Source organism: Peromyscus californicus, unplaced genomic scaffold (assembly GCF_007827085.1).
Source record: "Peromyscus californicus insignis strain IS unplaced genomic scaffold, ASM782708v3 Scaffold_18__1_contigs__length_77618521, whole genome shotgun sequence".
In the NCBI taxonomy this organism is placed as follows: domain Eukaryota; kingdom Metazoa; phylum Chordata; class Mammalia; order Rodentia; family Cricetidae; genus Peromyscus; species Peromyscus californicus.
In genome coordinates, this window is record NW_026294480.1 from 26980444 (window position 1) to 27003207 (window position 22764).

Consider the following 22764-nt stretch of genomic DNA (forward strand, 5'->3'; position numbering starts at 1 on the left):
GCAGAATCATGCCTTACTCTTCCTAACAGGACCAGGGTGAGCTTCCTAGATCAGAGACATTTGACCACAAGTTGGAAGGGCAAGTAAGAGTTCCCTGGTGGTCATAGAATAGTTTTAAATGTACATACAGAGAGGTGTCCATAGCCCTCTGTGATGGGCATTGACCAAACTCATATTTCCTACCACCCTAAGTACATCCTCAAAAATTCTACGGGTCACCTACCCAGTCCAGCTGGCTCCTTTTCAATGGTTTTGCTTATATGATTAGTGATTTCCTTCTCCATACCAACAAGTTTCCCCTTTGCAGACTGAATTTAGCTCTGTACTGTCTTTGAGAAAGGATTATCTTCCTCATGCAAATTCCTCTAGAGGTGAATTATTTTCTTTTAAGCATCATGTCTACACTTAGAATATCAAGAGAGGAAGTCATGATATAAGCCGGGGATCTAACTATACCAGATTCAGTTATTGTGAGGTATTTTAGGCATCAGTTCAGATGATCATATATTTTTTTCAGTTGTTGTGATGGTTTGAATGAAAATGGCCCCCATAGATCCATAGAGAGTGACACTAGTAGGAGGTGTGAACTTCTTGCAGTAGGTGTGACTTTGTGGGAGGAAGTGTGTCACTAGGGATGGGCTTTGAGGTTTCAGATGCTCATGCTAGACTCAGTCTCTCTCTCTTTTCCTCCTGCCTGCTGATCTGGATGTAGAACACTCAGCTACCTCTTGAGAACCATGTCTGCCTGCGTGCTGCCATGCTTCCCACCATGATCATGGACCAAACCTCTGAAACTGTAAGCCAGCCCCAATTAAATGTTTTCCTTATAAGAGTTGCCATGGTCATGGTGTCTCTTTACAGTAATAGAAACCCTAACTAAGTCATTGCACATTCGTGAGAAGAAACTTATGCTCTACTCACCTGGGGTATGACTCATTGAGTAATGTACTTGTCTAGGCATCTGGGAGGAGGGAATCTAGGAGGACTGTAGGAGGGGGAAATTGGTAGCAACTTTTTCCGGTTGCTAAACTCCATGGTAACACTGCGGTGGGTGGTGAAAGCCTCACAGTGGGAATAAATGAATCACAAGGAAACATCAATGAGTTTGGCCGTTTATTAATGCCACACAAAGACAAGCTGTGATTACTATCTGATTTTAATACAGAGGTACTCATCTGGTACATAAGGAGCGGAGGAGTCAGCTGGTGAGGGAGCACAGGAACACAGAGGAAGCAATGAGTTACCCATGTGTGTCATATCACCATTTTGGAGGACAATGATAGGTAGAAAGACATTTCCCCCATCACATTTTTAGTGACATAAAATAAAAATACTTGAATTAAAAATATTTGAATTAGCAACAAGAGTATATCAAATCTATTGGATAGATTATAGCACCAGGAAGCTCATGACATGTGGCCTTTCCCTGGGAGTGCAGATCACTGTGAATTGAGCACCAGTCAGGCTGTTCCAGAGCTTCATCTTGAAGTGAGAAAGGAGAAAAGCTAAGACTTGTATTCTCTTTGGTTTGCAATATGTAGCTTTCAGAGAACTTCAGCTAGCTAGAAGGGAAGTTAGGGTCTGAAATAATATAATCCATCCAATTTGTGCTTCAGATTCTTAATGGAGCTTGTTCAAAACAGACTCTCTGAAAGCATTGCAATGGAATGCCAGTGGAGACATGCCTGTCTCAGGAGAGCAGAAGGAGGTGTGTGTGTTCTTGTTTAAGAAAACCTATGACTGAACAGTTAACCCTACACAAGAAAGCAATCATTTGTTACAGGATATGATTCACGACTTGAATAAAGTATTCACTATGAAGTTTCCAGGAACATTGTTCTCTTATGGCACAATACTGTTTTTGATGTTCAAGAATTAAATAGCCTATTACTTTTTGGAGAAGGGCTAAGTCTACCACTCTGAAAAGCAATGTAAACCCAACATGATGTATTTAAGCACAAGGTCCTGTGGTGGACCTCTCTGGCTCATGGTAAATGTATAATCCAGTGTCTCTTGCTGAACTTCTTACTCATACCTTCAAGGTGTTACTGAAGGAGGACATGGGTGAAAAGTATCAAGGCCTCATATTTGATCCTGTGAAGACACTATCCAGTTCTTGCTATCACAGTCATCCTGATATTCAAGGTTCTTCTAGCATTTCAAGCACCAAGGATCTATGGTGTTCCAATAACCCACAGCCAAGCAGCTGACTGATGAGTCCTACAGCAAACACAAATGCCACGTGCCATAGAACAGTCTCACTATGATAGAGGAAAGGGATGTCCATGATGTGTGATCAGAGGTCTATTTCCTGTGTTTGAGGAACTGGAGAAAAATCTAGAATGGAGCACCTGGCCAGACCCTCTCCACAAGGCTTTTTATGTTCTCCACCACACGGGCAACAAATGACATGGTTTATTTATTTATTTATTTTTGCATTGGGAAATCTGGCCTAGTTTAGTTTGTTGAGGTCAGTAGGAATCCAGGTTTGTTCCTGAGTTTTCTAAGCCTGGTCACACCCAGGACTCTGATGTCATGTACTTTTACCCTGTGCTAGAACAGTACCAGATTAAGCTAAATTCACATGGCTTACTAAATTAATCCCTCTGAAAGCCTAGACTACTAGTCTTTGCAAATTTTCTCATTAGAAAAAGTCAGATTCTCCTCTACCTCTCCATTCCTCCCACTCCCAGAATAATGTAAGTATTTCTCTGAAATTGCTGTTTCACCAGAGTTTGTCATTGACCAGCAACGTTTATATTTAAAGATAGGATACAAGAAAGTATGCTTAACTACACATAAATTCCCTGGCTTCAGCAAATATGTACTTTCTCCTGTTTCTGGTATACCTTGAATCTTATCCAAAGCCCAGTGCTTTGTTTTCCACAGGAACTGATCAGAATAATGCACACGAGTGGCTTGATAAAGAGTTTAGAAGTACCGGGCGGTGGCAGTGCACACTTTAATCCCAGCATTCGGGAGGCAGAGGATCTCTGTGAGTTGGAGGCCAGCCTGTCTATAGCCAGGGCTACCCACAGAAATTCTGTCTCAGAGAGCAAAAAAAAAAAAAAAAAAAAATTAAAAGCACATAATATATAATGTTGTGTTCATGGTCTCAGAGCAAATGAAACTGGCATTGGCCAGCAACACCATCTCACACAAAGCCGAAGATGTCTATCTGGAAGTTCTTATTTGCTTAGCCATTCATATGACTACTAGCTCTGTTAGCTCTGCCAACATCTGGGTATTAGCACCAGGTTCAATAGCACCATTCTGCTGAACAGACAGGTAACTACAGGGAGTTATGGGGTACTGTATTCCAGAGTGAAGATGATGTATATTGGTGCATATGCCTACAACTATGCAGTCCATCACAGGCAGGCACACACTGCCTCCTCTCAAGAGCTCATTCTGGGGTCTCTCTCTGGGGCTTACATCTCTCCACACACCCATTCTTCCTGTCTAGCTTCAGTTCACAGGCTCGCCTGGAGATTTGCTCTGAGTTTGAGATCACAGCCTACTCTGCCTTCAGTAGGGGGCAATGGCTGGAATAAGCATTCTGACTTTTATCTCAGTGATCTGGATCCTCTTGACTTGCCTGGTCTCCACAAAGTAAACTAGCCTTTGTTTTTGATCTGTGTGTACAAATATATGCATGCATGTGTGTCGCTAGAGATCAAACTTACAGCCTTGCACATGCTAAATATGAATTCTGCCCCAGTTCTATATCTCTAGAGGCAAAAGACTTTTAAAAGTCACTAATGGGTACACTAACTAGATCATCTCTCCCAGTTCTTAGAATTTTTTTTCCTTCTAACTAAAGTATACATTTCTACTAAATTCTTAGACAGTACAATTTACCTGATTCTTTGAAGTGGTTTAACCTTTATAACTTCACTTTTTCTCTCAGGAGAGATAGGGTGAGTTGAGAGCCAGCACCCTGGTTATAGAAGTTTCGTATATAATCCTTCTGGGCTGAAGATGATGATTGGACCTGAGGTCCTGACCCAGATAGAGGCAGGACAGGAGAGAGAATGGTAGGCAGGGACATTCATCTGTTGTGTGACGGAATTGACAAAGCCAGGACAATTCAAAGAACAAAGGCCACATTTTCTTTCTTCTGCTAGCAAGAGGTTGATCTGTGCTCATTTGCCTTTTTAATAGAAACTGAACTGAAGTTAGAGATGACCTTCTGCATCATTGGGCTAATCCCCTCGGGCTGCATCGACGTCTGTGTGTCCTTAGTCCCGAACCTCCGTGGTCTGTCCCAAGATTTTAGACTTCCAGTTGTGAAGTCCTGCAGGGATGGAGGGGAGACTGAGGGTCAGCTAGCCTTCTCTTCCCGTCCTTATTGACTAGTGAATAAATGTTCCTAAAAACTGCCCCCGGGGCTACCCAAGGAAGCCAAGGAGGATATATTCTTGAAGACAAATTAAAAAGATTCTCTGTTCCCTGGGTAAGTGTGGCTGTTTCTTGATATTCTTGAGGTAGTTTGGAAAAAAGCTGTTCTCTATTTTTAATCTTTAAAGGGGAAAAGACATCTTTTTTCACAGACTTGCCTAATCGGGTTCTTTCCCCAGGCACTCATCTCAGCTGCTTCAGAATTCTCTCACATACTTACTTTGTCTTCCCATCAGGGAGCAGCTAGCACCAAGCTTTCTATGAGGAACATTTTGCAGCTAGACAAACACATTGCATTTTGTTTCGTTGTGATCTATAGTTGAACCTAGCATGTGTAAAGTGAAATGGTAATGAAGCGGCCTTCTGGACCATGTTCTCGAGCCGCAGGCTTTGGAGGTTGGTGATGACGGCTTCTTTCTGAACCTAGAGGGTGCCATGATTTTGGAGCACCTGCTGTTTTCTTTGCCTTTGGGTGTGGATGCTCTGTGTCTGCGGGCATGAGAGGCAGCACTGTGCTCTCACTGAGGGCACAGAGCATTTCTTCATGGATTTTAGCGTCTGGCAGAAGCTGGTTGAAAGCCTGTCCTTCGTGCACGTTAAATCTGTGGCAGAAGAAAATAATAAGAAATAAATGGACTGTGCCAATCAACAGAGATCCTCCCCTGGTCGTTACATGGAGAATGAGAGGCTGTGAGGTACTCAGCCCTAAACAGGTCATACATCTAACACCCCTCCGCACAAAGCTCAGGGATATGTGAGGAAGAGGAGGGAGAAAGGTTGTAGGAGGCAGAGGTGATGGAAAACACGAAGGAAATTGCTTCTATAATTACACATTCGAGCTCACAGCACTGTAACAGCATACACAGGACCTGTGGAAGCTTAAGCCAGAAAAACAAAAACAAAAACAAGACCCAGACTAGAGACAGGAAATGGGCATGAAATCTCACTGTCAGCCAAGGAGCTATTGATCTTGATAGCTTCCAGCGAGTCAGTTTTCATTCACAATGTGAGCCCCCATCGTTTGGCCACATGATAGGGCAGATTCCCACACCCAAGACTAGACAAACAGTTGGCCGCTGAGGCTTTCATCAAGGGCAAAGTTAAATTCAAGGGCAATTTGTGGGCAGTCTGACGGCCAGAAGGAAAATGCCTGCAGGTGCAGCTTTGGGGGGCAGTATGCTCGGGTAGCTCTAAGCACATACGACCTCTAAAGTTCTAGATGACACTCCTGGTAACCCCTGCTCTGCCCTTTCTTCAGTACACCAAACTAGAAGGCAGAACTGGTCTCTTTTCTCAGTGAAAGGAACCCAGAGAGAGTGTGTGTGTCTCTCAGCTCTTCTCTGTCAGAGAGACCCCCAAGTTTTAGCTTTCGCTGCGCTGACGGTGACAGTTGGGAAAACACACATCAGACTCAACAGAGAAGAAGGAAGAAAGAAGACTCAGATCTGGGGTGGGAAGGGGTGGGAGTGTGGAGAAGCTGATGTGGGAGGAGCTGGGGGAGAGAGGGTAAAAATGTTCAAAACACATTATATGAAATTCTCAAGGAATTAGTAAAAATGTCGTTTTAAGACAGCCAAAGACTATCCTTTGTAGGGGAAAAGGCACAACTTCTATTAATGTAATACTTTTTGTATCTACCAAGAAAGGACCACGGCAATTCAGAATAGTAGGTATTGAACAAACTATCAAGTATCAGACATTGTAGAGCATTTGTGTAAAACTGACGTCATTCCTGTGTGGTCAAGTTAGGCATTCCCATTGTGCCATGGCTGCCTGGTGGGCAAAGGATACCCGCTCACTCTTTGCTTTTGGGTCAACTCTAGACTTGCTTAGAGACGTTAGTAAATAAGATTCCTAGAGGGCCACTGGGTGTATGAGCCTGTCCCGGTAAGAATCTTGTTCACATAGCTACCAGACAAAGGGGCTGAGAGACACTGAAGCAGGCCTATGTACAGTCTACACTTGCAGCCAGGAGGACCCAAAGCCCGTCTAAATCAACAGGGCGTTGAACGACCTACTGATACTGAGAGAAAAGAAGGACTACAGTTGTAAACTGTGAGAAGAGGTGTTCTCCATGCAGCATCGTCAGGGCAACAGTTGCAAACAGCGTTTTACACCCTTTCCTGTTGCTAGAGTTTTCCTGCCTGGCCCACAGTCTGGACAAATCTCTCACCCGCCAGTCCCAAGCCGCTCAAACCCGATCAAGTAAACACAGAGACTTATATTGGTTACAAACTGTATGGCCGTGGCAGGCTTCTTGTTAACTGTTCTTACAGCTTAAATTAATCCATTTCTATTAATCTATACCTTGCCACGTGGCTTGTGGCTTACCGGTACTTTACATCTTCCTTATCCTGATGGCGGCTGGCAGTGTCTCTTCCCTGAGCCTTCCACTTCCCAGCTCTATTCTCCTCCTTGTCCCGCCTATACTTCCTGCCTGGCCACGGGCCAATCAGTGATTTATTTATTGACCAATCAGCAACACATTTGACATAAAGACCATCCCACAGTACTTCCCCTTTTCTTTTCTTAAAAAGGAAGGTTTTAACCTTTACACATCTCCAAAGTCAACTTGGTATATTTGGGAATTTGGGCGTAGCTTCTCTTACTACTTCCTGCTGGAGGGGGGCGCTGTATCTTATGGGGACACAAAGAATATTTTAGGATTATGGAGTAGTCCATGAGGTTGTATCGTCTGAGCCAGTTGCTTTGAAACGGTTCTGGATGTTGGATCATCTGGGCCATGGTGTCATCGGAGACCTTTCAGGGGGTCTTGGCTGGTCAAACCTGATGTGTCTTAATCTGGAACAAATCCATAGCCTCTGGCTTTCTGTGGGAACAAAAGCAGAATCTCCTTTCCAAAGCAACATATCCTTATATCCAAATTTTGAAGTCAAGGTACCTTTAAAATATACATTTTGGCATAACTCAACAGCTTTTGTAATCAAATGTTTTTTTTTAGTTACAAATATCAAAGAGAACATAATCCAGATTTTTTGTGTGGTAGCCATCTTTACGTGGCTTATTTTTTTATATTAGCTTGAGCCTATTGCTTTGAACTGCAGCCTTCTAAGCCTGAAACGGCGCTGGTGCTGTGGCTGCTGGCTCCGCCCACCTCAGCTTCCCAACATGGCGGCGGTATGCTTACCGCCAGCTCTGGGAGCCATCGTGGGTCTATGCTTTTATCCAAGCAGCGTGTAGCCCAGAAACCTCTTTTTTTGTTTTGTACTAGCAAAGGCTAAATCCACAATGTAGCTTAATGTGCCACTTGCAGAGGCCTCATTCCCGCCATATGGCGGCAGGTCGAGCGCGCACACTAGGAACCCGCCAGTAGCTCAAACCGGCAGCTGCCGCTCATTTGAGAGAGACAATTAGGAACTGTTTTTAGCTCCGTTTTAGAATCCTTTTTCTCAGTTTTTAGGTGGAAACTCTTGCCCCACGTTGGGCGCCATTTGTTGCTAGAGTTTTCCTGCCTGGCCCACAGTCTGGACAAATCTCTCACCCGCCAGTCCCAAGCCGCTCAAACCCGATCAAGTAAACACAGAGACTTATATTGGTTACAAACTGTATGGCCGTGGCAGGCTTCTTGTTAACTGTTCTTACAGCTTAAATTAATCCATTTCTATTAATCTATACCTTGCCACGTGGCTTGTGGCTTACCGGTACTTTACATCTTCCTTATCCTGATGGCGGCTGGCAGTGTCTCTTCCCTGAGCCTTCCACTTCCCAGCTCTATTCTCCTCCTTGTCCCGCCTATACTTCCTGCCTGGCCACGGGCCAATCAGTGATTTATTTATTGACCAATCAGCAACACATTTGACATAAAGACCATCCCACAGTACTTTCCTTCTTTTCATCTACATCAACTAAACATTCTCCCCATTTCACAAGTGAGAAAAATAGTCTCTAGCAGCTAAGAACTTGTAAGGTGTCATCTAACTGGATAAGTGGCACGGCCAGGTCTGCAGCAGGCAGCGTTGACTTTAGAACTCATTATCGCCCTGTTTAGAGTGCCCAGCAACCAGTCAGCTAATCTCCATGTTTCCTGAGCACTGCTCAGTAGAGAGGGGGATATGGATACACAGTGTCTTCTCCACCATCTAAAACTATATAGATGAAGACATGAGACATGAACAAATACTGCCTTCCACTGTCCCTACGGAACTATTACCCAAATTCTAATTCTTGTTCCTGAGCTTCAGATAAGGACTTAATTTTCTTTGTCTTGCTTTTCTCACATGCTCAGAAAAATTAGAATAGATTATACAAAGGTCATCCATACATACAATTCTGTTGTGTCTCTCCTTTTCTTTCGACAAGGTTTACTGGCCTTGAACTTGTAATCAGCTTCCCAGTGCTAGGATTATAGCACGTGCCCCCGATCCCAGCTTTTACATACACACTTCTCCAAGTGATTTTCCAAACACATTGGCCCACATACTACAGTACAGTACTAGTTCTAGGAGTTCACTTCTAGAAATTCAACGAGGTCCAATTTTTTCTTTGAGAAAGTGAAATTATTTCAGACTTTGCTTGAGTGCTCTGGTAGCCCTGGACACCTCTTTTCTTTTTTCTTTCCAAGGAACTCTAAAATGTCAATAGTCTTGAAGAAAAATGTTTCCACTAACAGCTAGTGGTGCATTGTCCTGTGTAAGCAGAAAGTCAGCAGCTTGAAATTAGTAATGTCTGCTTGACTCTGAATCTGTACTTTTCACTGCTCTGGTTTTTCACCTTCAGATTACAGAGGCATACATGCTTTTTATTTCCTTAGAAATTATTTGCTGACTGCCCTGTGTTTATTTGAAAAAAAAAAAAAAGCTTTTTCTACCAGCTTTGTGAATCCTGGTTTTTGTAAAATATAACAAAATAAAAGATAATAAGATAAAATAAAAACTATCACATCGAAGTTTGACAGGAAAAACCAACAGAAGGAAAAAAGCCCAAGAGAAGACACAAAGAGAGTCAGAGACCCACTCGTTCACACACTCAGGAATCCCATAAAAATACTACACTGGAAGCCATACTAAGTACACTGAGGACCCGTGCTGGTGCATAGTGTATGTGCTGGTGCAGACCTGTGTAGGCCCAGGGCATATCGCCTCAGTTTCTGTGAATTCATATCAGCTTTGCACAAGTTGATTTAGAGGGCTTCGTTGAGAATCCTGTTTTATTTGAAGCACACTTAGGAATAAGGAACATATAATGATCTTTGACCCCCAAATCTGTCTTTATTCTTGAATCTTTTCTTCCTCAGCTTCTACTGATTTAAGCATATTACTAAAAATCTGTCTCTCCTAAAAGACATAAAGAATTTGTTTACATTTTCTAAAGTTCCAGTAAGGGAGTCCATGATTGCTTTGAGTATCAGTACTGTACGCTATCCCTTCTAGCATCTTCCATGTGCTCACCAGTGTCGTGGGCATTCTCCATGGGGGCTGGACTGTACATCCATGGGCTGCTGCTTTATAACAAGTAATGTGTCTGTTTCTGGAACAGAGTCCAGCATGGAAGCCCAGATGCTACATGACTTCCCAAATTTCTTAGCATCTAAAGTCCTCACAGGATGTAAGTGGAAAACGTACATGTTGGGGAGCTTTTTGCTACACATTCTTAATAAGAGTTCTCTGGAGTTGCTATGATCAATGGAGAAGACAGAGGAAATGGAAGGGCTTGGCCGGCAGCCTGGCTTTTCACAAAGCTTCTTTGGGCCCTGCTGGTTCACACAGATCCTTTCCAGCTCAGTCTCCAAACCTGTGTTACTACTGTGTCACTTGCTGAACTGAATGGTGTGTGGGCCTTTTCTACTGAAGGCTAGTATGACCTTAGTGAGGCGGTGTCTGTGGTGATCTGAAGAGTCTCTGGAAGCCCCCCCCCACATTAAGTTTGCAGTTTAAGTGCCCACTAGTTTTTCCATGTCCACTTCGGCATGTCTGTTCAATTTAAGAACCTGCTCAACAAGAGGGAAGCTGTGTGTGGTACTGGAAACCTGGCTAACTACTCAGTGTTAGTGAAATCATGGCTATCAGAGGAAAATCTACAACCACTAATTACTAAACCAGCAGAACCCCTGACAAGACAAGGTATAAACATTTGTCCTTATAAACACAATAAGTGTAGGCTTCATCCCTAGTCAAAGAAACTGCTCTTTGCAACAGAGAGAGACCTTTACAGAAAACCACGACCAATCAAAATGCAGAACTGTGGAGCCCAGTCCCATTGGATGCGTCGACAAAATGCTCACATACCTAAGGCTCAGGGAACATTTTGGAAGAGCTGGAAGATCGGGGAGTTTACTGTGAGATTATATCTCCTAGTAATATCAGAAGCTACACCCATAGAGTCTCATCATTACTACCCAAACATGGGATGAACAATAATGTTCTTCCTTTTTGAAACCTGAAGGCTCCAAAGAAACTAAGTAAGTAACCCAGTATCCTGTAGCTGGGATATGATGTCATCTCAGTGCTTCTAAAGCTTTGCCCTCAGGGGAATGAGTCTCTTGTGCTGATTATTCAGAATTGGGGGAGGAACTTACATGGACAAGTGTCCCATGCCCAGAACAGTTTAATCTGCTCAAAACGGGGAGCCCACCTGTCAGATTATGTTAATATCTAATGACTAAAGAGGTTTACTCAAGCCTGGCAATGTTGCCTGATCTCGAGAACCCAGGCTGTCAGAGTCCTGCAAACATACCCACTTCTGGAGTCCTGCTGTTCCAGAGAGGAGATCCAGAAGCAACAAGAGAGGATGCAGAGGGCCTGTGTTGGTGGTTTGTACCTGGCCTGTGTCTAGCAAGTCATGTAGACAGTGACAGTGAACCCCACATCACGGCAGGGCGTAATTACACCAGTTTTCCTCAGTATTGCAAAACAGTGAAGGCTTCTGTTCCTCAGCCAACTGGATCCCAGCCCCCAAGTACACACAATGCCTGTAATTAGGGGCAGCTTGGAGAGCCGATCTCGGTTCTTCTCTGTCTATTCAACAGCATCCTTGGACATTTAAAAGGACAATTATCTGCCTGTTCTCCTACAGGCAGCTGGGTCTAAGTTGATGAAATTGTATTTTTTCCCATGAAAGAAAATTTCAATGTTGCTGAGAGCTCCCTGATGCCAGGGCAACTTGCTCACAGCATTTAGCACTTGCAAGAAGCATCTTCTGAGCAACAGTGCTGTGGAATGAGTAAATAAATAAATCCTAGTTAACCGGAAAATTTACAGACTCAAATGTTTATTTGCTGTATTACTACTTAACCTTTCCTACTCCTCATCGCTCAAACTGAACTGTAAGAACAAAGCTTACAATGAAACCCTGGAATGTGGCCTGAAATATAGTTGTGGGGTATTTGCCTAGAATATAGAAAGCCCTCAGTTTATTCCCAGCACTAAAAAAAACCAAAACCAAAAAACAAGAAAACAATAATATAATAATTTTGCTTAAAAAAACAACAACCTCCAAACCTTACCTGTTTTAAAAGGTTTTATAATCTAACACAGTCATTCTAATTTAGATTTAAGTTATTAAAATTCCGATGGATGAGTGTAGCTTCTGGTATGTCTAGGAGATGTCAGAATCTCATAGCTAACTCCCTGTTCCTCTGGCTATTGCAATATTCTAGCTCCTCTCCCACAATGAACAGGGAAAGCAAAGGTGGACTCAACCCTACACAAAGAACTGTAGGCAGCCAGGGAATGCTGAGAACAGGAGTTGCAATCTTCCCCAGGGAAGAGCATGCCAATTGGTTATCTAATACCAAGTGGTCAGCCATGGAAACATATACTTGCAAGTGACATTATACAGACTGAGCAGGTTGTATTTATATATTTAGGAATATACACATGCAGACACACACACATACACACAAACACACGTAACAACAATTAAAGAAAAAAAGAGGGTTGTGAATTTGAAAGAGCAAGTGGGTATACTTTGGAGGGTTTAGAGAGAGGAAAGGGGAGGGGGAAACTACAAAATTATATTAATCTCAAAGAAACTTTAAAATTCACATGGTGCCTAAAAGAAGTAGAATGGCCTATAGGAAAGCAATGTATCTTGTGTGAACTCATACTAGATCTTACATGATGGATATGGTGGTATTTATTGTGATGCCTATCTGGCAAGAATATTGGTATTGAATAATTTGGTTTCAAAGACTCTTGGTATATATGGGGTCAGGATAGGTGGTTGGTTCCTTAAGTCAAAGAATTTCTTGCAACTCTTCTTGCCTGCTGCCTCTTTGTGAGTAGGCATGAAGCTAGTAATTAACTTTTATTGTCCTGATAATTACTGGTGAGTGCATTCATTGTTATTTACATCAGCTGCCAGCTAACTGTTAGTCACAATCTATTCAGTGTGAGATTTCAAGATGAAAAATATAATCTTTGTGTTTAGTTCAGTTTTGGCTATTGAATATTTTATTGTCCAGCAATAGGACACGTTAATCTACATATAGTTAATGATAACCCATAATAACAGGCATGATCGAAGTAGACCAGACGGTTGCTTCCATTTTATAAAAACCACATCTTGGGTGGGGTTCAATAGTGTCAACATTTTAAAAGCACAGTTTAACAGAAAGTGATAGGATGAAATCAAAAGAGGATCTCCAAATTGGCTCCCTAATCTATGATAGAATGCCCTTCAAATTCTGATGGGCACCTGGATCATCCATGGAATGTTTCAGCGCACGGTCTGATTCAGTAGTTTTGAGGTGAGTCTGAGATCCACTATTGTAGGAAACTTCTGGCAGACACCAATGCAGCTTGTCCAGGCACCATACTTTGAGGACTAAGAGTCTGGCAGCTCTAGAAATGAGTCCTTACTGGTTTCTTGTCATATTTCCAGGGAGGACAATGGAAGGCACCCTCAGGTGCAAAAATCAGAAAGAAGCTACAGGTGATAATTATATTTCTAGTATTTATCCCCCAGGACACTGGGATCAGGATTTCTACCCCAGATTTGATTTCTCCTGGCCTCCATACCTACACAGTAGACAAAGCACAGGCCACTATCACCTAAGGGATTCACACAGTCCTTAACAAGCATGTCCTAGCCCAAACTCATGACTTTCAGCCATTCCCAACCCCACCCCGATGCATAGCTCCATCATCTCTGTCACCTAGCTAAGAAATGCAGAAACCGGCTTTTCTCTCCTTCCTGCCACCAACTCCAGACTCTTGAGAATAGCACCTTGATCTCTTATTTCTTTCTGTCTGCACTTCTCTTGTTCATTCCCATGTACCCTTTACACGAGTACACTGCAGACTCCTTACTGGAATCTCTTCCTCTCTTCCTTCCTTCCTTTAACTAAAAAAAAAATTTTTGAGTTTTTTAATTACAACTATTCTCCCTTCCCTTTCTTCCCTCTAAAACCTCCTTATACCCCTCCTTTCTCTCTTTCAAACTCATGGGTTTTTTTTTTTTGGATTGTTATTACACACACACACACACACACACACACACACACACACACACACACACACACATATACACACATATATGTGCATATATATAAATACAGATATATTCCTAAACATAGCCTGCTCAGTCTGTATAATGTTATTTGCAATGTCTGTTTTCCTGACTGACCACTTGAATTTGGATAACCAGTCAGTGTGCTCTTCCCTGGAGAAGACTATTTCTCCCACTCCCAGCATTTCTCAGGTGCACATGTTTGAGGCTTCATGGGATTTTCCCATCAACATTGGCAAACACCTAAGGCTCAGGGAACATTGTAGAAGACAGGCAGAGAGATTGTAAAAGCCAAACTAGGGAGTTTGCTGTAAGAGTGTATCCTCTAGTAATGCCAGAAGCTGATGCATTAAATCTCACCAACATGACTTCTTAAACTTGAGCTAAACAAGGATGACACTGTTGGACATGCCAGAAATAACTTATTTCCTTTACTCCCCTCCTTTGGATACTTCAACAGCTCCTTTCTGCCTCAGAGAGGAAGAGGTTCAAATCTACCAGCATGCTCCACATACTCTTAACTACTGGAGCTTGAGCCTGCCTCTCAAGCTCTGTCATGTCCTAGCTTTCCTTGAGTTTGCATCCTTGAGTTAGAGTCATCTGGCTTTTGTCCCGAGTATTCCAGAATTTGAAACTTCCCCAGGCTCTCCCAAATGAGGTTAGATCCAAACTCTCATGTTTGCACAGCAAGGGCTCCTGCTAACGGAGCATCTCTCCAGCCCTTCTCCAGGTCTTCAATTTAAAGATTCCATAATCAATAGAGCGGAGGATATCAATAAGATGGACATGAAGCTTGTGTTTGAATCTACTCATTTGTAGATAAAGACATTTCAGTCCGTTGACATAAAATAACTTGTTAGAAGGATGAGGTACTTGTCTTCTGAGACAGGGTCTCATTATCTAGCTTGGGCTGGCCTTTAGATCCTAGCCCTTCTACCCCTGACTGGTGGATTTCTGGTGCATGTTGCCATTAAGCATTTGTCTTTTATAAGAATGTATTTATTATTTTGATGTGTATGTATGTGTACCTGCTTGAGTTTATGTGCCTTGTGTACATGTAGGAGCCTGTGGAAGCCAGACAAGGACATTGGATCCCTTGGAACTAGAGTTTCAGGTAGCTATGACACCCATTGTGGGTGCTGGAAACCAAACCCGGGTCCTCTACAAGAGCAGCAAGCGCTCCAAACTGCTGAGTTGCCTCTCCCAACTCAGCATTTATATTTTAAAGGACATTTCATACATGTTTAAAATCTTCACAAGAAGTCCGTAAGGTTTGAGTTGTTTTCTCTCTTTATACCCCCAAAGAACACACAACTCAGAATTAAATAACTTCGTAAAGTTATGTAGATGGGAAGTTCCCTCTCTGGAACAGAAAACAGCTACTGCCCATTTTCAGTGCTAGACCCTCTCCTCTGAAGATAGGCGACATGCAAGGAGTGAAATGGAGACCCGGGTTCTGCTATCAACTCTGGGTGTCACAAACATACCGTGGGTAACCTCCCCAGGCTACCCTGTGGCACACTTAAAATGATTAAAGTGACTATATCCAATGTTACATTTTCAGATACGTGTTTAGGTAATGCTGGAGATCTGGCCCATGGCCGTGAACATGGTGGGTAAGTGTTCTGCCTCTGAGGCACCCCAACCCTAAACCAGATGCTTTTGAGGGTGAAGTGAATGGAACAGACCGGGCTGACTGTCGACTGCTCAGCCCCTCCCCTTTGGACTTCTCCTGCCCACTGCCATGTCATGCTTGCCCCCCCCCCCCCCCAATTCCAAGCTTCTCTCCTTTTCAGCTTCTTTAATGCCAAGACACTCTGACTCTTAGGAAGATTGCTCACAGGCTACCAGAAGAACTCCTTTGTCTCTAGCATAGAGCTTTAACTACTGGCAAAATCAATTCCTCTAAGGTAGCCCTTGGCCAGTCAGTAGAAAGTCCAGGAATGTGAACATCCTTCTGGGCTCAGACAGCATTTGGGTAAATACCTCATACAGGAGCTCTCTTGCAGGCCAAGCTGGGCTCTGTATACCTGGGCTATGCCTGTTTCCTTTTATGTCATGCTTCCCTCACTCCCTAATTGTCTTCCCTGAGAGCATGTCCTTAATGAATGTATATTCACCTTAGCTTGTTTCTGGGTAACCTGACCTAAGATAGTATACTTCGATTTATAGATCATTCTGTACCTGGATGGCTTCCTGAGAAAGGCTAATATCTCTCAGTCCTTGCAAAAACAAAGTAATTCTTATCTGTGTGGGATGGCATCAGTGTAAATATGCTCTGAGACAGGAAATCAGATGTGGTAATTCCTCAAGGAATCCATCAGAATTTATTAAATCACGTCATCTGCTCTCATAATTCCTGTCTAGCCTCTTCAGTATCAAGACTTTCTGTTCAAAAAACTATTCACAAGCTGACTTACGAAGGGTAACTTACTCATGCAAAGCCGTCTCCCCCAGCACAGCCTTGCCCCATCTGAGCAACCCAGGAACCTACCAGCACTCTTCCTACAGACTTGCTGGTTGCATTTTTGGAATTCTGGGGGTCTGACTTCGTGGTCACAGAGGCACTGGTTTGGATCTTCAGTCGTACTGTTTTCTGAGGGGATACAATGAACAGTTCTCTTCTGAGAGCCGCCGCCACAGGAAGTGGTACACTGAAAGAGAGACAGAAAGAGTCACAGTTCCTCCTCAGGACTACCAAGGGAGCATCTCTTACCCCACCACAGTTAACTGAGAGAAAGTCTGAATTACCAAGAGCCCTTTGGAGCTAGGCCCATTGTGAGATCAAGGTGTAATAAAACACTACACTGCCATAGCTAAAATCTAAATCAACTCAAGATGTGAGTTTAGGAAAAGCCCTGTGCTAGAGGCTGTTGGAATGAATTCAGCTTAATGTGCTAGTGGGTTCTCTGCAGAATGTGTTCCTCTTTCTCACATTTGAAAATTCCCTGCTGGTCTTATCACACAGCTACATTACTGGGGTCCAGATACCCAAGCAAGTACCACATGACCATGCCAATTCTTCCATATTTGACTCATCCAGGAGAAGGTATTTGAATCAAGGTGGGCCAGTTGGTCACTTTTTCGGCAACTTGTAACGGACACAGAAAGACATTCAATTTTCATTGTGAATGGTGCAAAAGTGAGTGTGGTTGGTGGTTACACTTCCTGCTGAGCAATAGTTGAATAAGAAACCGGATGACAGAAAAAGTGAGTGGGATGGAGCAAACCTTTAAGGAGGAAAGAGAATGAAAGATGGTTTGTAGGGCGCAGCCTTGATTCTGATGAAAACTCTCAACCCAGACATTCATTTTGACATTGATATATGACAAACACTCATCTTGACATTATGAATGCATGATGTGAAACAGAAGGAGAAAGGCTGAACTGAAAGGAAAATAGAAGAACCCCTCACGGTTTAGGCCATGGCGTTTTCCGGTTTCTCTGGTCTAGTACTGATTTGGGGCTAGAGATCAAATGTGAGAAGAAGGGATGGAGCTATCAGGAAGATGGGAGTAGTGTGAAACAGGGAAGTTGGAGAGAAAAACCAAGGGGATGAACATTGGGCCGAATAAAGACGATAGTGTACATGGGGCAGGAACGGGGCTACAGGACTTTGAACTTCAGTCTTGCCGGAGCAGAACAGAACCACGTTCCCCCATTATTCATGCTTCCCAGCAATCAGCGTGATTTTCAACAAATATCCACTGTCTAACTGGCTCAAAGGGGGCTGAAGGGAAAAGTCATTAAGCTTAGAAGAATCCATTTGCCACTTGAAATATTATTGGAGGCTCAGAATACTAGATAAGAGAATTTCCAGACTGGGTTACCACCAATCAACTCTGAATACGACTAACAAAACCTCATTTTTCACAGAGACTGCCTAAATAGATGATAACATAACATATGGTACTTTTTCTTAATTTCTACTCATCTATTTTATTTTACTGTACATAAATCATGAAGCATAATAGTGAGCAGCATGAGTTCTCATGTTTGAATTAGAGAGTCAGAGTTTTCTGTGACTAAATCTGAAGATACTTTTGATCAGTCAATTCACCTCAAATCTCCCACAGGTATTGGCAAGAAACAATGAAATAACTACTCAGATAAAATACTCAGGATCAATAAAAGTCCGTAACAAAGGCCAGAAGGAGGAAAGATGGAGAATAATTAAGCCAGACTCTGAAAGAGTCCTGGGCTAGGGTTTAGGGGAATTGGGATTTCCAGCTGTTTATCATCCTAATAATTTACCCCTCCTTTCTTTTTCTTCATCTGTAAGATAAGATTGTTTTATGAAGACCAAGTGTAGTTTGGTTTCCCATTCCCATGGTAAACACTGACCAAAACCGTTTTGGGGGAGGGAGGGGTTTGTTTGGCTTACAGGTTACAGTCCATCATCCAGGGAAGCCAGGGCAGGAACCTGGAGGAAGGAACTGAAGCAGAAGCCATGGAGGAAGGATGCTTACTGGGATTCTCTACAGCTTGCTCAGTTTGCTTTCTTACACAACTGAGGACTGCCTGCCAGGGGTGGCACCATCCATCCTGGGCTGGGATTTCTCACATTAATCATTAATCTACTTCCTAGATAACTCAGGTACGTGAAGTCGGAACAACGGTAGAATTTTTCTATGGGATAGGGAATGTTCATTTCCCATTCCCCCATCATTAACGAGACAGTGTTATTTATGCAACAAATAAACTTTGGGAGGATAATAAATCCTGCTCTCAGTTACAGATTAATTATTTTCTTTACTTCTCCGTCAAACAGCCTGGCCATCTGGCAAACTGCTTTGTGGGCAGAAGAAAGGTCCATACTTACAAAGTCAGACTAAACCTAAAGCTTCAAGATATAAGAGACTGTATTTTGGTCTAAAAAAAAGAAGAGTGAACCCAAGGACTTGGGGCCCAAAATAACTTCTCCTTAGGCCTCGTGCTTCTGGAATATTTTTGCTATTTGATCTTTTCTCTTTCGCAAGGATTTGATTTTTTTTGGTCTCTTCTAAACTCCAGATAATGAACATGGACTCACAGCAGCTATGAGGCAACTTTCTGCAGACCTGGAAGTAGTACACAGGGAAAGAACAATAAAAGGGAAACACATGGAAACATGTTACAGGCCAGTGAGTATAGTGAACATCCATAAATCCGAAGCAAATTTAATATTAAATCTAAGGTGAATGGGCCAGAGAGATTGATCCAGCTGTTATGGGTACTTCCTGCTCTTCCAGAAGACTCAAGTTCAGGGCCCAACATCCATATCTGGTGGCTTACCTCCTGTAACTCCAGCTCTAGGGTATTCCATACCTCTGCCCCCACAGGGCACTGCACTCAAGCATGCACACCCATTTGTACACATGCATGCTGATGCATAATTAAAAAACAGGACACAGTTGCTATGAAGGGGGAAATGGGAAAAATGGTTGGGAGAGATTTACCTGGAAGTTAGGGAGGGAGGGTAACCCAGAGGATTAGGGAAGGAAGGGGGTGAATAACATTAAGGATGTTTGAAAATGCTATAGGGAATCATATTATTTTATGTTTGCCTAAAATGACATACAATAAATAAATACACAAATATATCTATGCTGGGGGATGTCTTTCTGTATGCCATAAATATATGTTGTTCCCGTTGGTTAATACATAAGCTGCTTTGGCCTATGACAAGGCAGCTTAGAGGCAGGTGGGAAAGGAGAGAGACAGGAAAGAGAAAGGCAGAGTCTGGGGAGACGCAAGCCAGCCGCCCAAGGAGCAACATGTAATGGGATGCAGGCAAGGCCACCAAACATGTGACAATACATAGATTAATAGTTAAGGGTTAATTTAAGATATAGGAGCTAGCTAGCAAAAGGCTTGAGCCATGGCCATACAGTTTGTAAATAATATTAAGCCTCTGAGTGGTTATTTTATAAGTGGTTACAGGACTGTGGGGCCAGGCGGGGCCAGAGAAAACTTCCTATATGTCTATATAATATAATTGAAACTGTGCCACTTGGGGTAACAGTGTTCCCTTCAAAACTATAGACTGTCTAACAAAAACCTCAGTTCTAGCCATGGGAAATCTCTCAAGTCAGGGGACTGCAAGAGACCCTCTCAAACAATATACACTATTGCTGTTGCTCTTGATGCCTTTCAGAAAAAGAAGGTAAGATCCTATTGCTGAACACATCACATACTTTGGACAGAGGGCTTGGAAGAATATATCTGGATCTGACCTGGAAGCCTCCTAGCTGAGGACTAGCCCCCATATCAGAGCAGCTATTCAAGTTGACAAGAGAGAAAAGCAATCAATAGTCCTATCCAGACGTAATGCCTGTGGACCAACATAGGAAGATATTCTGAAAGGACAATAGTGGTACTTATATCCTGGGGGTAACCAACAGCTTTGTAATTGGACTTAAGACCTAATCAATAGGAAGGAATCTATGTTTGGCACTATAAATTTATATCAGTTGGTAAGGCATTGGGCTCTGGATGAGAACCCACTGCTGTTACTTTCCTAAACAAATATAATTTCTAACTACTTTTCAGTACTTATCCTTATGTCCACACACGAGCATAGCTCTCATCCCTCAACAGAAAAGCATTTTTTTTTCAGTAGAAGGAGATCATTACAGAAAGTTGCAACTGAACAAAATGCAGAGCTCAAATGATTGTAGGGTGCCTGCCTCCAATTACTACAATTAGAACATAACTTCTGCCTCTAAGGCTCAGGGAACACTGTAGAGGAGGGGTCGGCAATCCGATAATAACAAAGGACCATGAGTACTGATGTGAGATAGTCTTCAAGAAAAGTAAAAAGAGAACATGCAGTATGGGGGTCAGGTGGGGAAGAAGGGTTGGATCTGAGAGGAGCTGGGGGACATGCTGAGAATGAATGGAATCATGATACATTGTCTGAAAATCTCAAAGAATTAATATGAAACAAAAAATTACAATCTCTGTAATAATATCAAACGTGCCCCTTTTAATTCAATTCTCCAATCCCCAATCTTAGCAACAAATTTTAATGTGAAGAGATCTGTAAATTTAGAAATTAAAAAAAATGTGCTATAAAATTTCTCTGCAGTGATAATAGTAGTAACGAAAATACTAAACATAAAGCCAAGGTAGCACGAGGCACCTATAAGCAACTCTTACCAGATCCCATTCCCCAGTGGCCCAGTGGCAGCAAAGGTGCCTGTTGCAGGGCACAGTGGACGCAGGTCTTTTTGTCCAATCACAGAGGCCGCCCGGGCAAGAGACTGCTCTCTCCTGAACACCGCCTCCACAGGACCTAGAACACTGACACACAACATGGACAGGCAGTAAATTAAATCAGGTGGTGGCGAATTCAAAGACAGGAGCAGACTTTTTGCTGTCATTGTGGCTGTGTGTTGGAGAACTCAGTATGGGTATTAGAACCTGGAACGTCTTCACATGTTCCCAAAAGGAACGGTCTTTCAGAATAGATGTAAGATTGTCTGCCTATCAAATATCCCAGAACAGACAGAATGCTACCAGTTTTGCTACCTGGTACAAGGTTTTGGTAACAAAAATGTAAATTTTAGATTTTTAAATTTGTGATTATGGGGCTGGAGAGATGGCTCAGCAGTTAAAAACATTGGCTGTCCTTCCAGAGGAATCAGGTTTGATTCCCAGCACCCACACAGTGGCTCACACTGTCTGTACCTCAGGTTCCAGGGGAGCTGATGCCCTCTTCTGGTTTCTGCAGGCCCCAGGAGCACCCACAGTACATAGACATACAGGCAGACAAAACACCTATATACATAAATATAATTTTTATATTTATTTTTATTAATTAATAATTAACTAATTTTCCCTGACCAGTCACAGTCTCTCCTCCCTCCCTCCTCACCTCCCAGTTTCTCCCACCAACCTCCCCCCCCACCCCCATCCTCTCCTCCTCCTCCTCCTTTCTCTTTAGAAAATGGTGCATCAGCCAGCCACGGCATATCACGTTGCAGAAAATTTTAAAAATATATGATTAGCTCTGTCACCCTGCTAGGAGAATACACATCATTTGCTTCCTTTTAAAATGTGATAGTCTTCCTTTCCTACTACATAAAGTTTTAGAATGGAAGTTTCTTTTAGTTAGTAAAATTGATGGGCTTGCTGAAGATAGTGATAGATGGATAGTGATATCCATAAGAATATAATATTCATAATATGCTCTCATATTCAAGAGAGCAAGGTGGATTTCTCTAGGGATACACATCTAAAAATGTCAGGTTGTTGATTATCAGAATGATTTCATATGATATATAGTCTCATTTGTGTGATGCTTTTAAGAGGAAATTAATTCACTAATAATCATTGAAAAGTAATGCAAAAACAGTGAGAACGCTTTGAAAATGCCTAGTTATGACATAGTTACAACAATAGCAAACTGTGGTTGTCTTATCAATGCCAAGGCCATCTCATGAGGCACTATGTGTATGGTTGTATCACAGAAAACAGGAAAATAATATACAATTAGCTGCATATGCCCAGTAAAAGACCTAACATGTTGTCTTCAGAAAATTCCAGCTTTGAAAAACAATCTGTATTCCTGGCCCCATTTATTCAATCAACCTATATTCCTGCCCCCATTTATTCAATCAACCTATGTTCCTGTCCCCCATTTATTCAATCAACCTACATTCCTGCCCCCCCATTTATTCAATCTGTTTGAACAAAGTAGAATTTGATCTTTGGGTTCTTGTGGTTCTGTGTATATGCAGATGGATTCTGGGCCACTTGATCAAGTAGAAGGAAAAGAAGATAAATATTACTATAGATTGATGGTTCTCAGACTAGCAGTATCAGCATCCTTTAATAGAGAAGAGATATTATAGATTCAGAGTTTCCCACCCGAGATCCCCAGTTGGATCCGGGGATCATCCTATCCCTCTG

General features: G+C 42.5%; 1 protein-coding gene across 1 annotated transcript in view; it reads right to left on the bottom strand.

Annotated features, from left to right (window-relative positions):
• Positions 1-1100: 1100 nt before the first annotated feature.
• Positions 1101-22764, bottom strand: part of Adamts12 (ADAM metallopeptidase with thrombospondin type 1 motif 12) — a 274458-nt gene continuing 252794 nt past the window's right edge. Inside the window, exons 22-24 of the mRNA XM_052743118.1 lie at positions 21010-21153; positions 16364-16523; positions 1101-5003 (exon numbers count right to left, since the gene is read on the bottom strand). Coding sequence (XP_052599078.1) covers positions 4825-5003; positions 16364-16523; positions 21010-21153 — 483 coding nt within the window. The 3' untranslated portion in view covers positions 1101-4824. The remainder of the gene's footprint in view (positions 5004-16363; positions 16524-21009; positions 21154-22764) is intronic.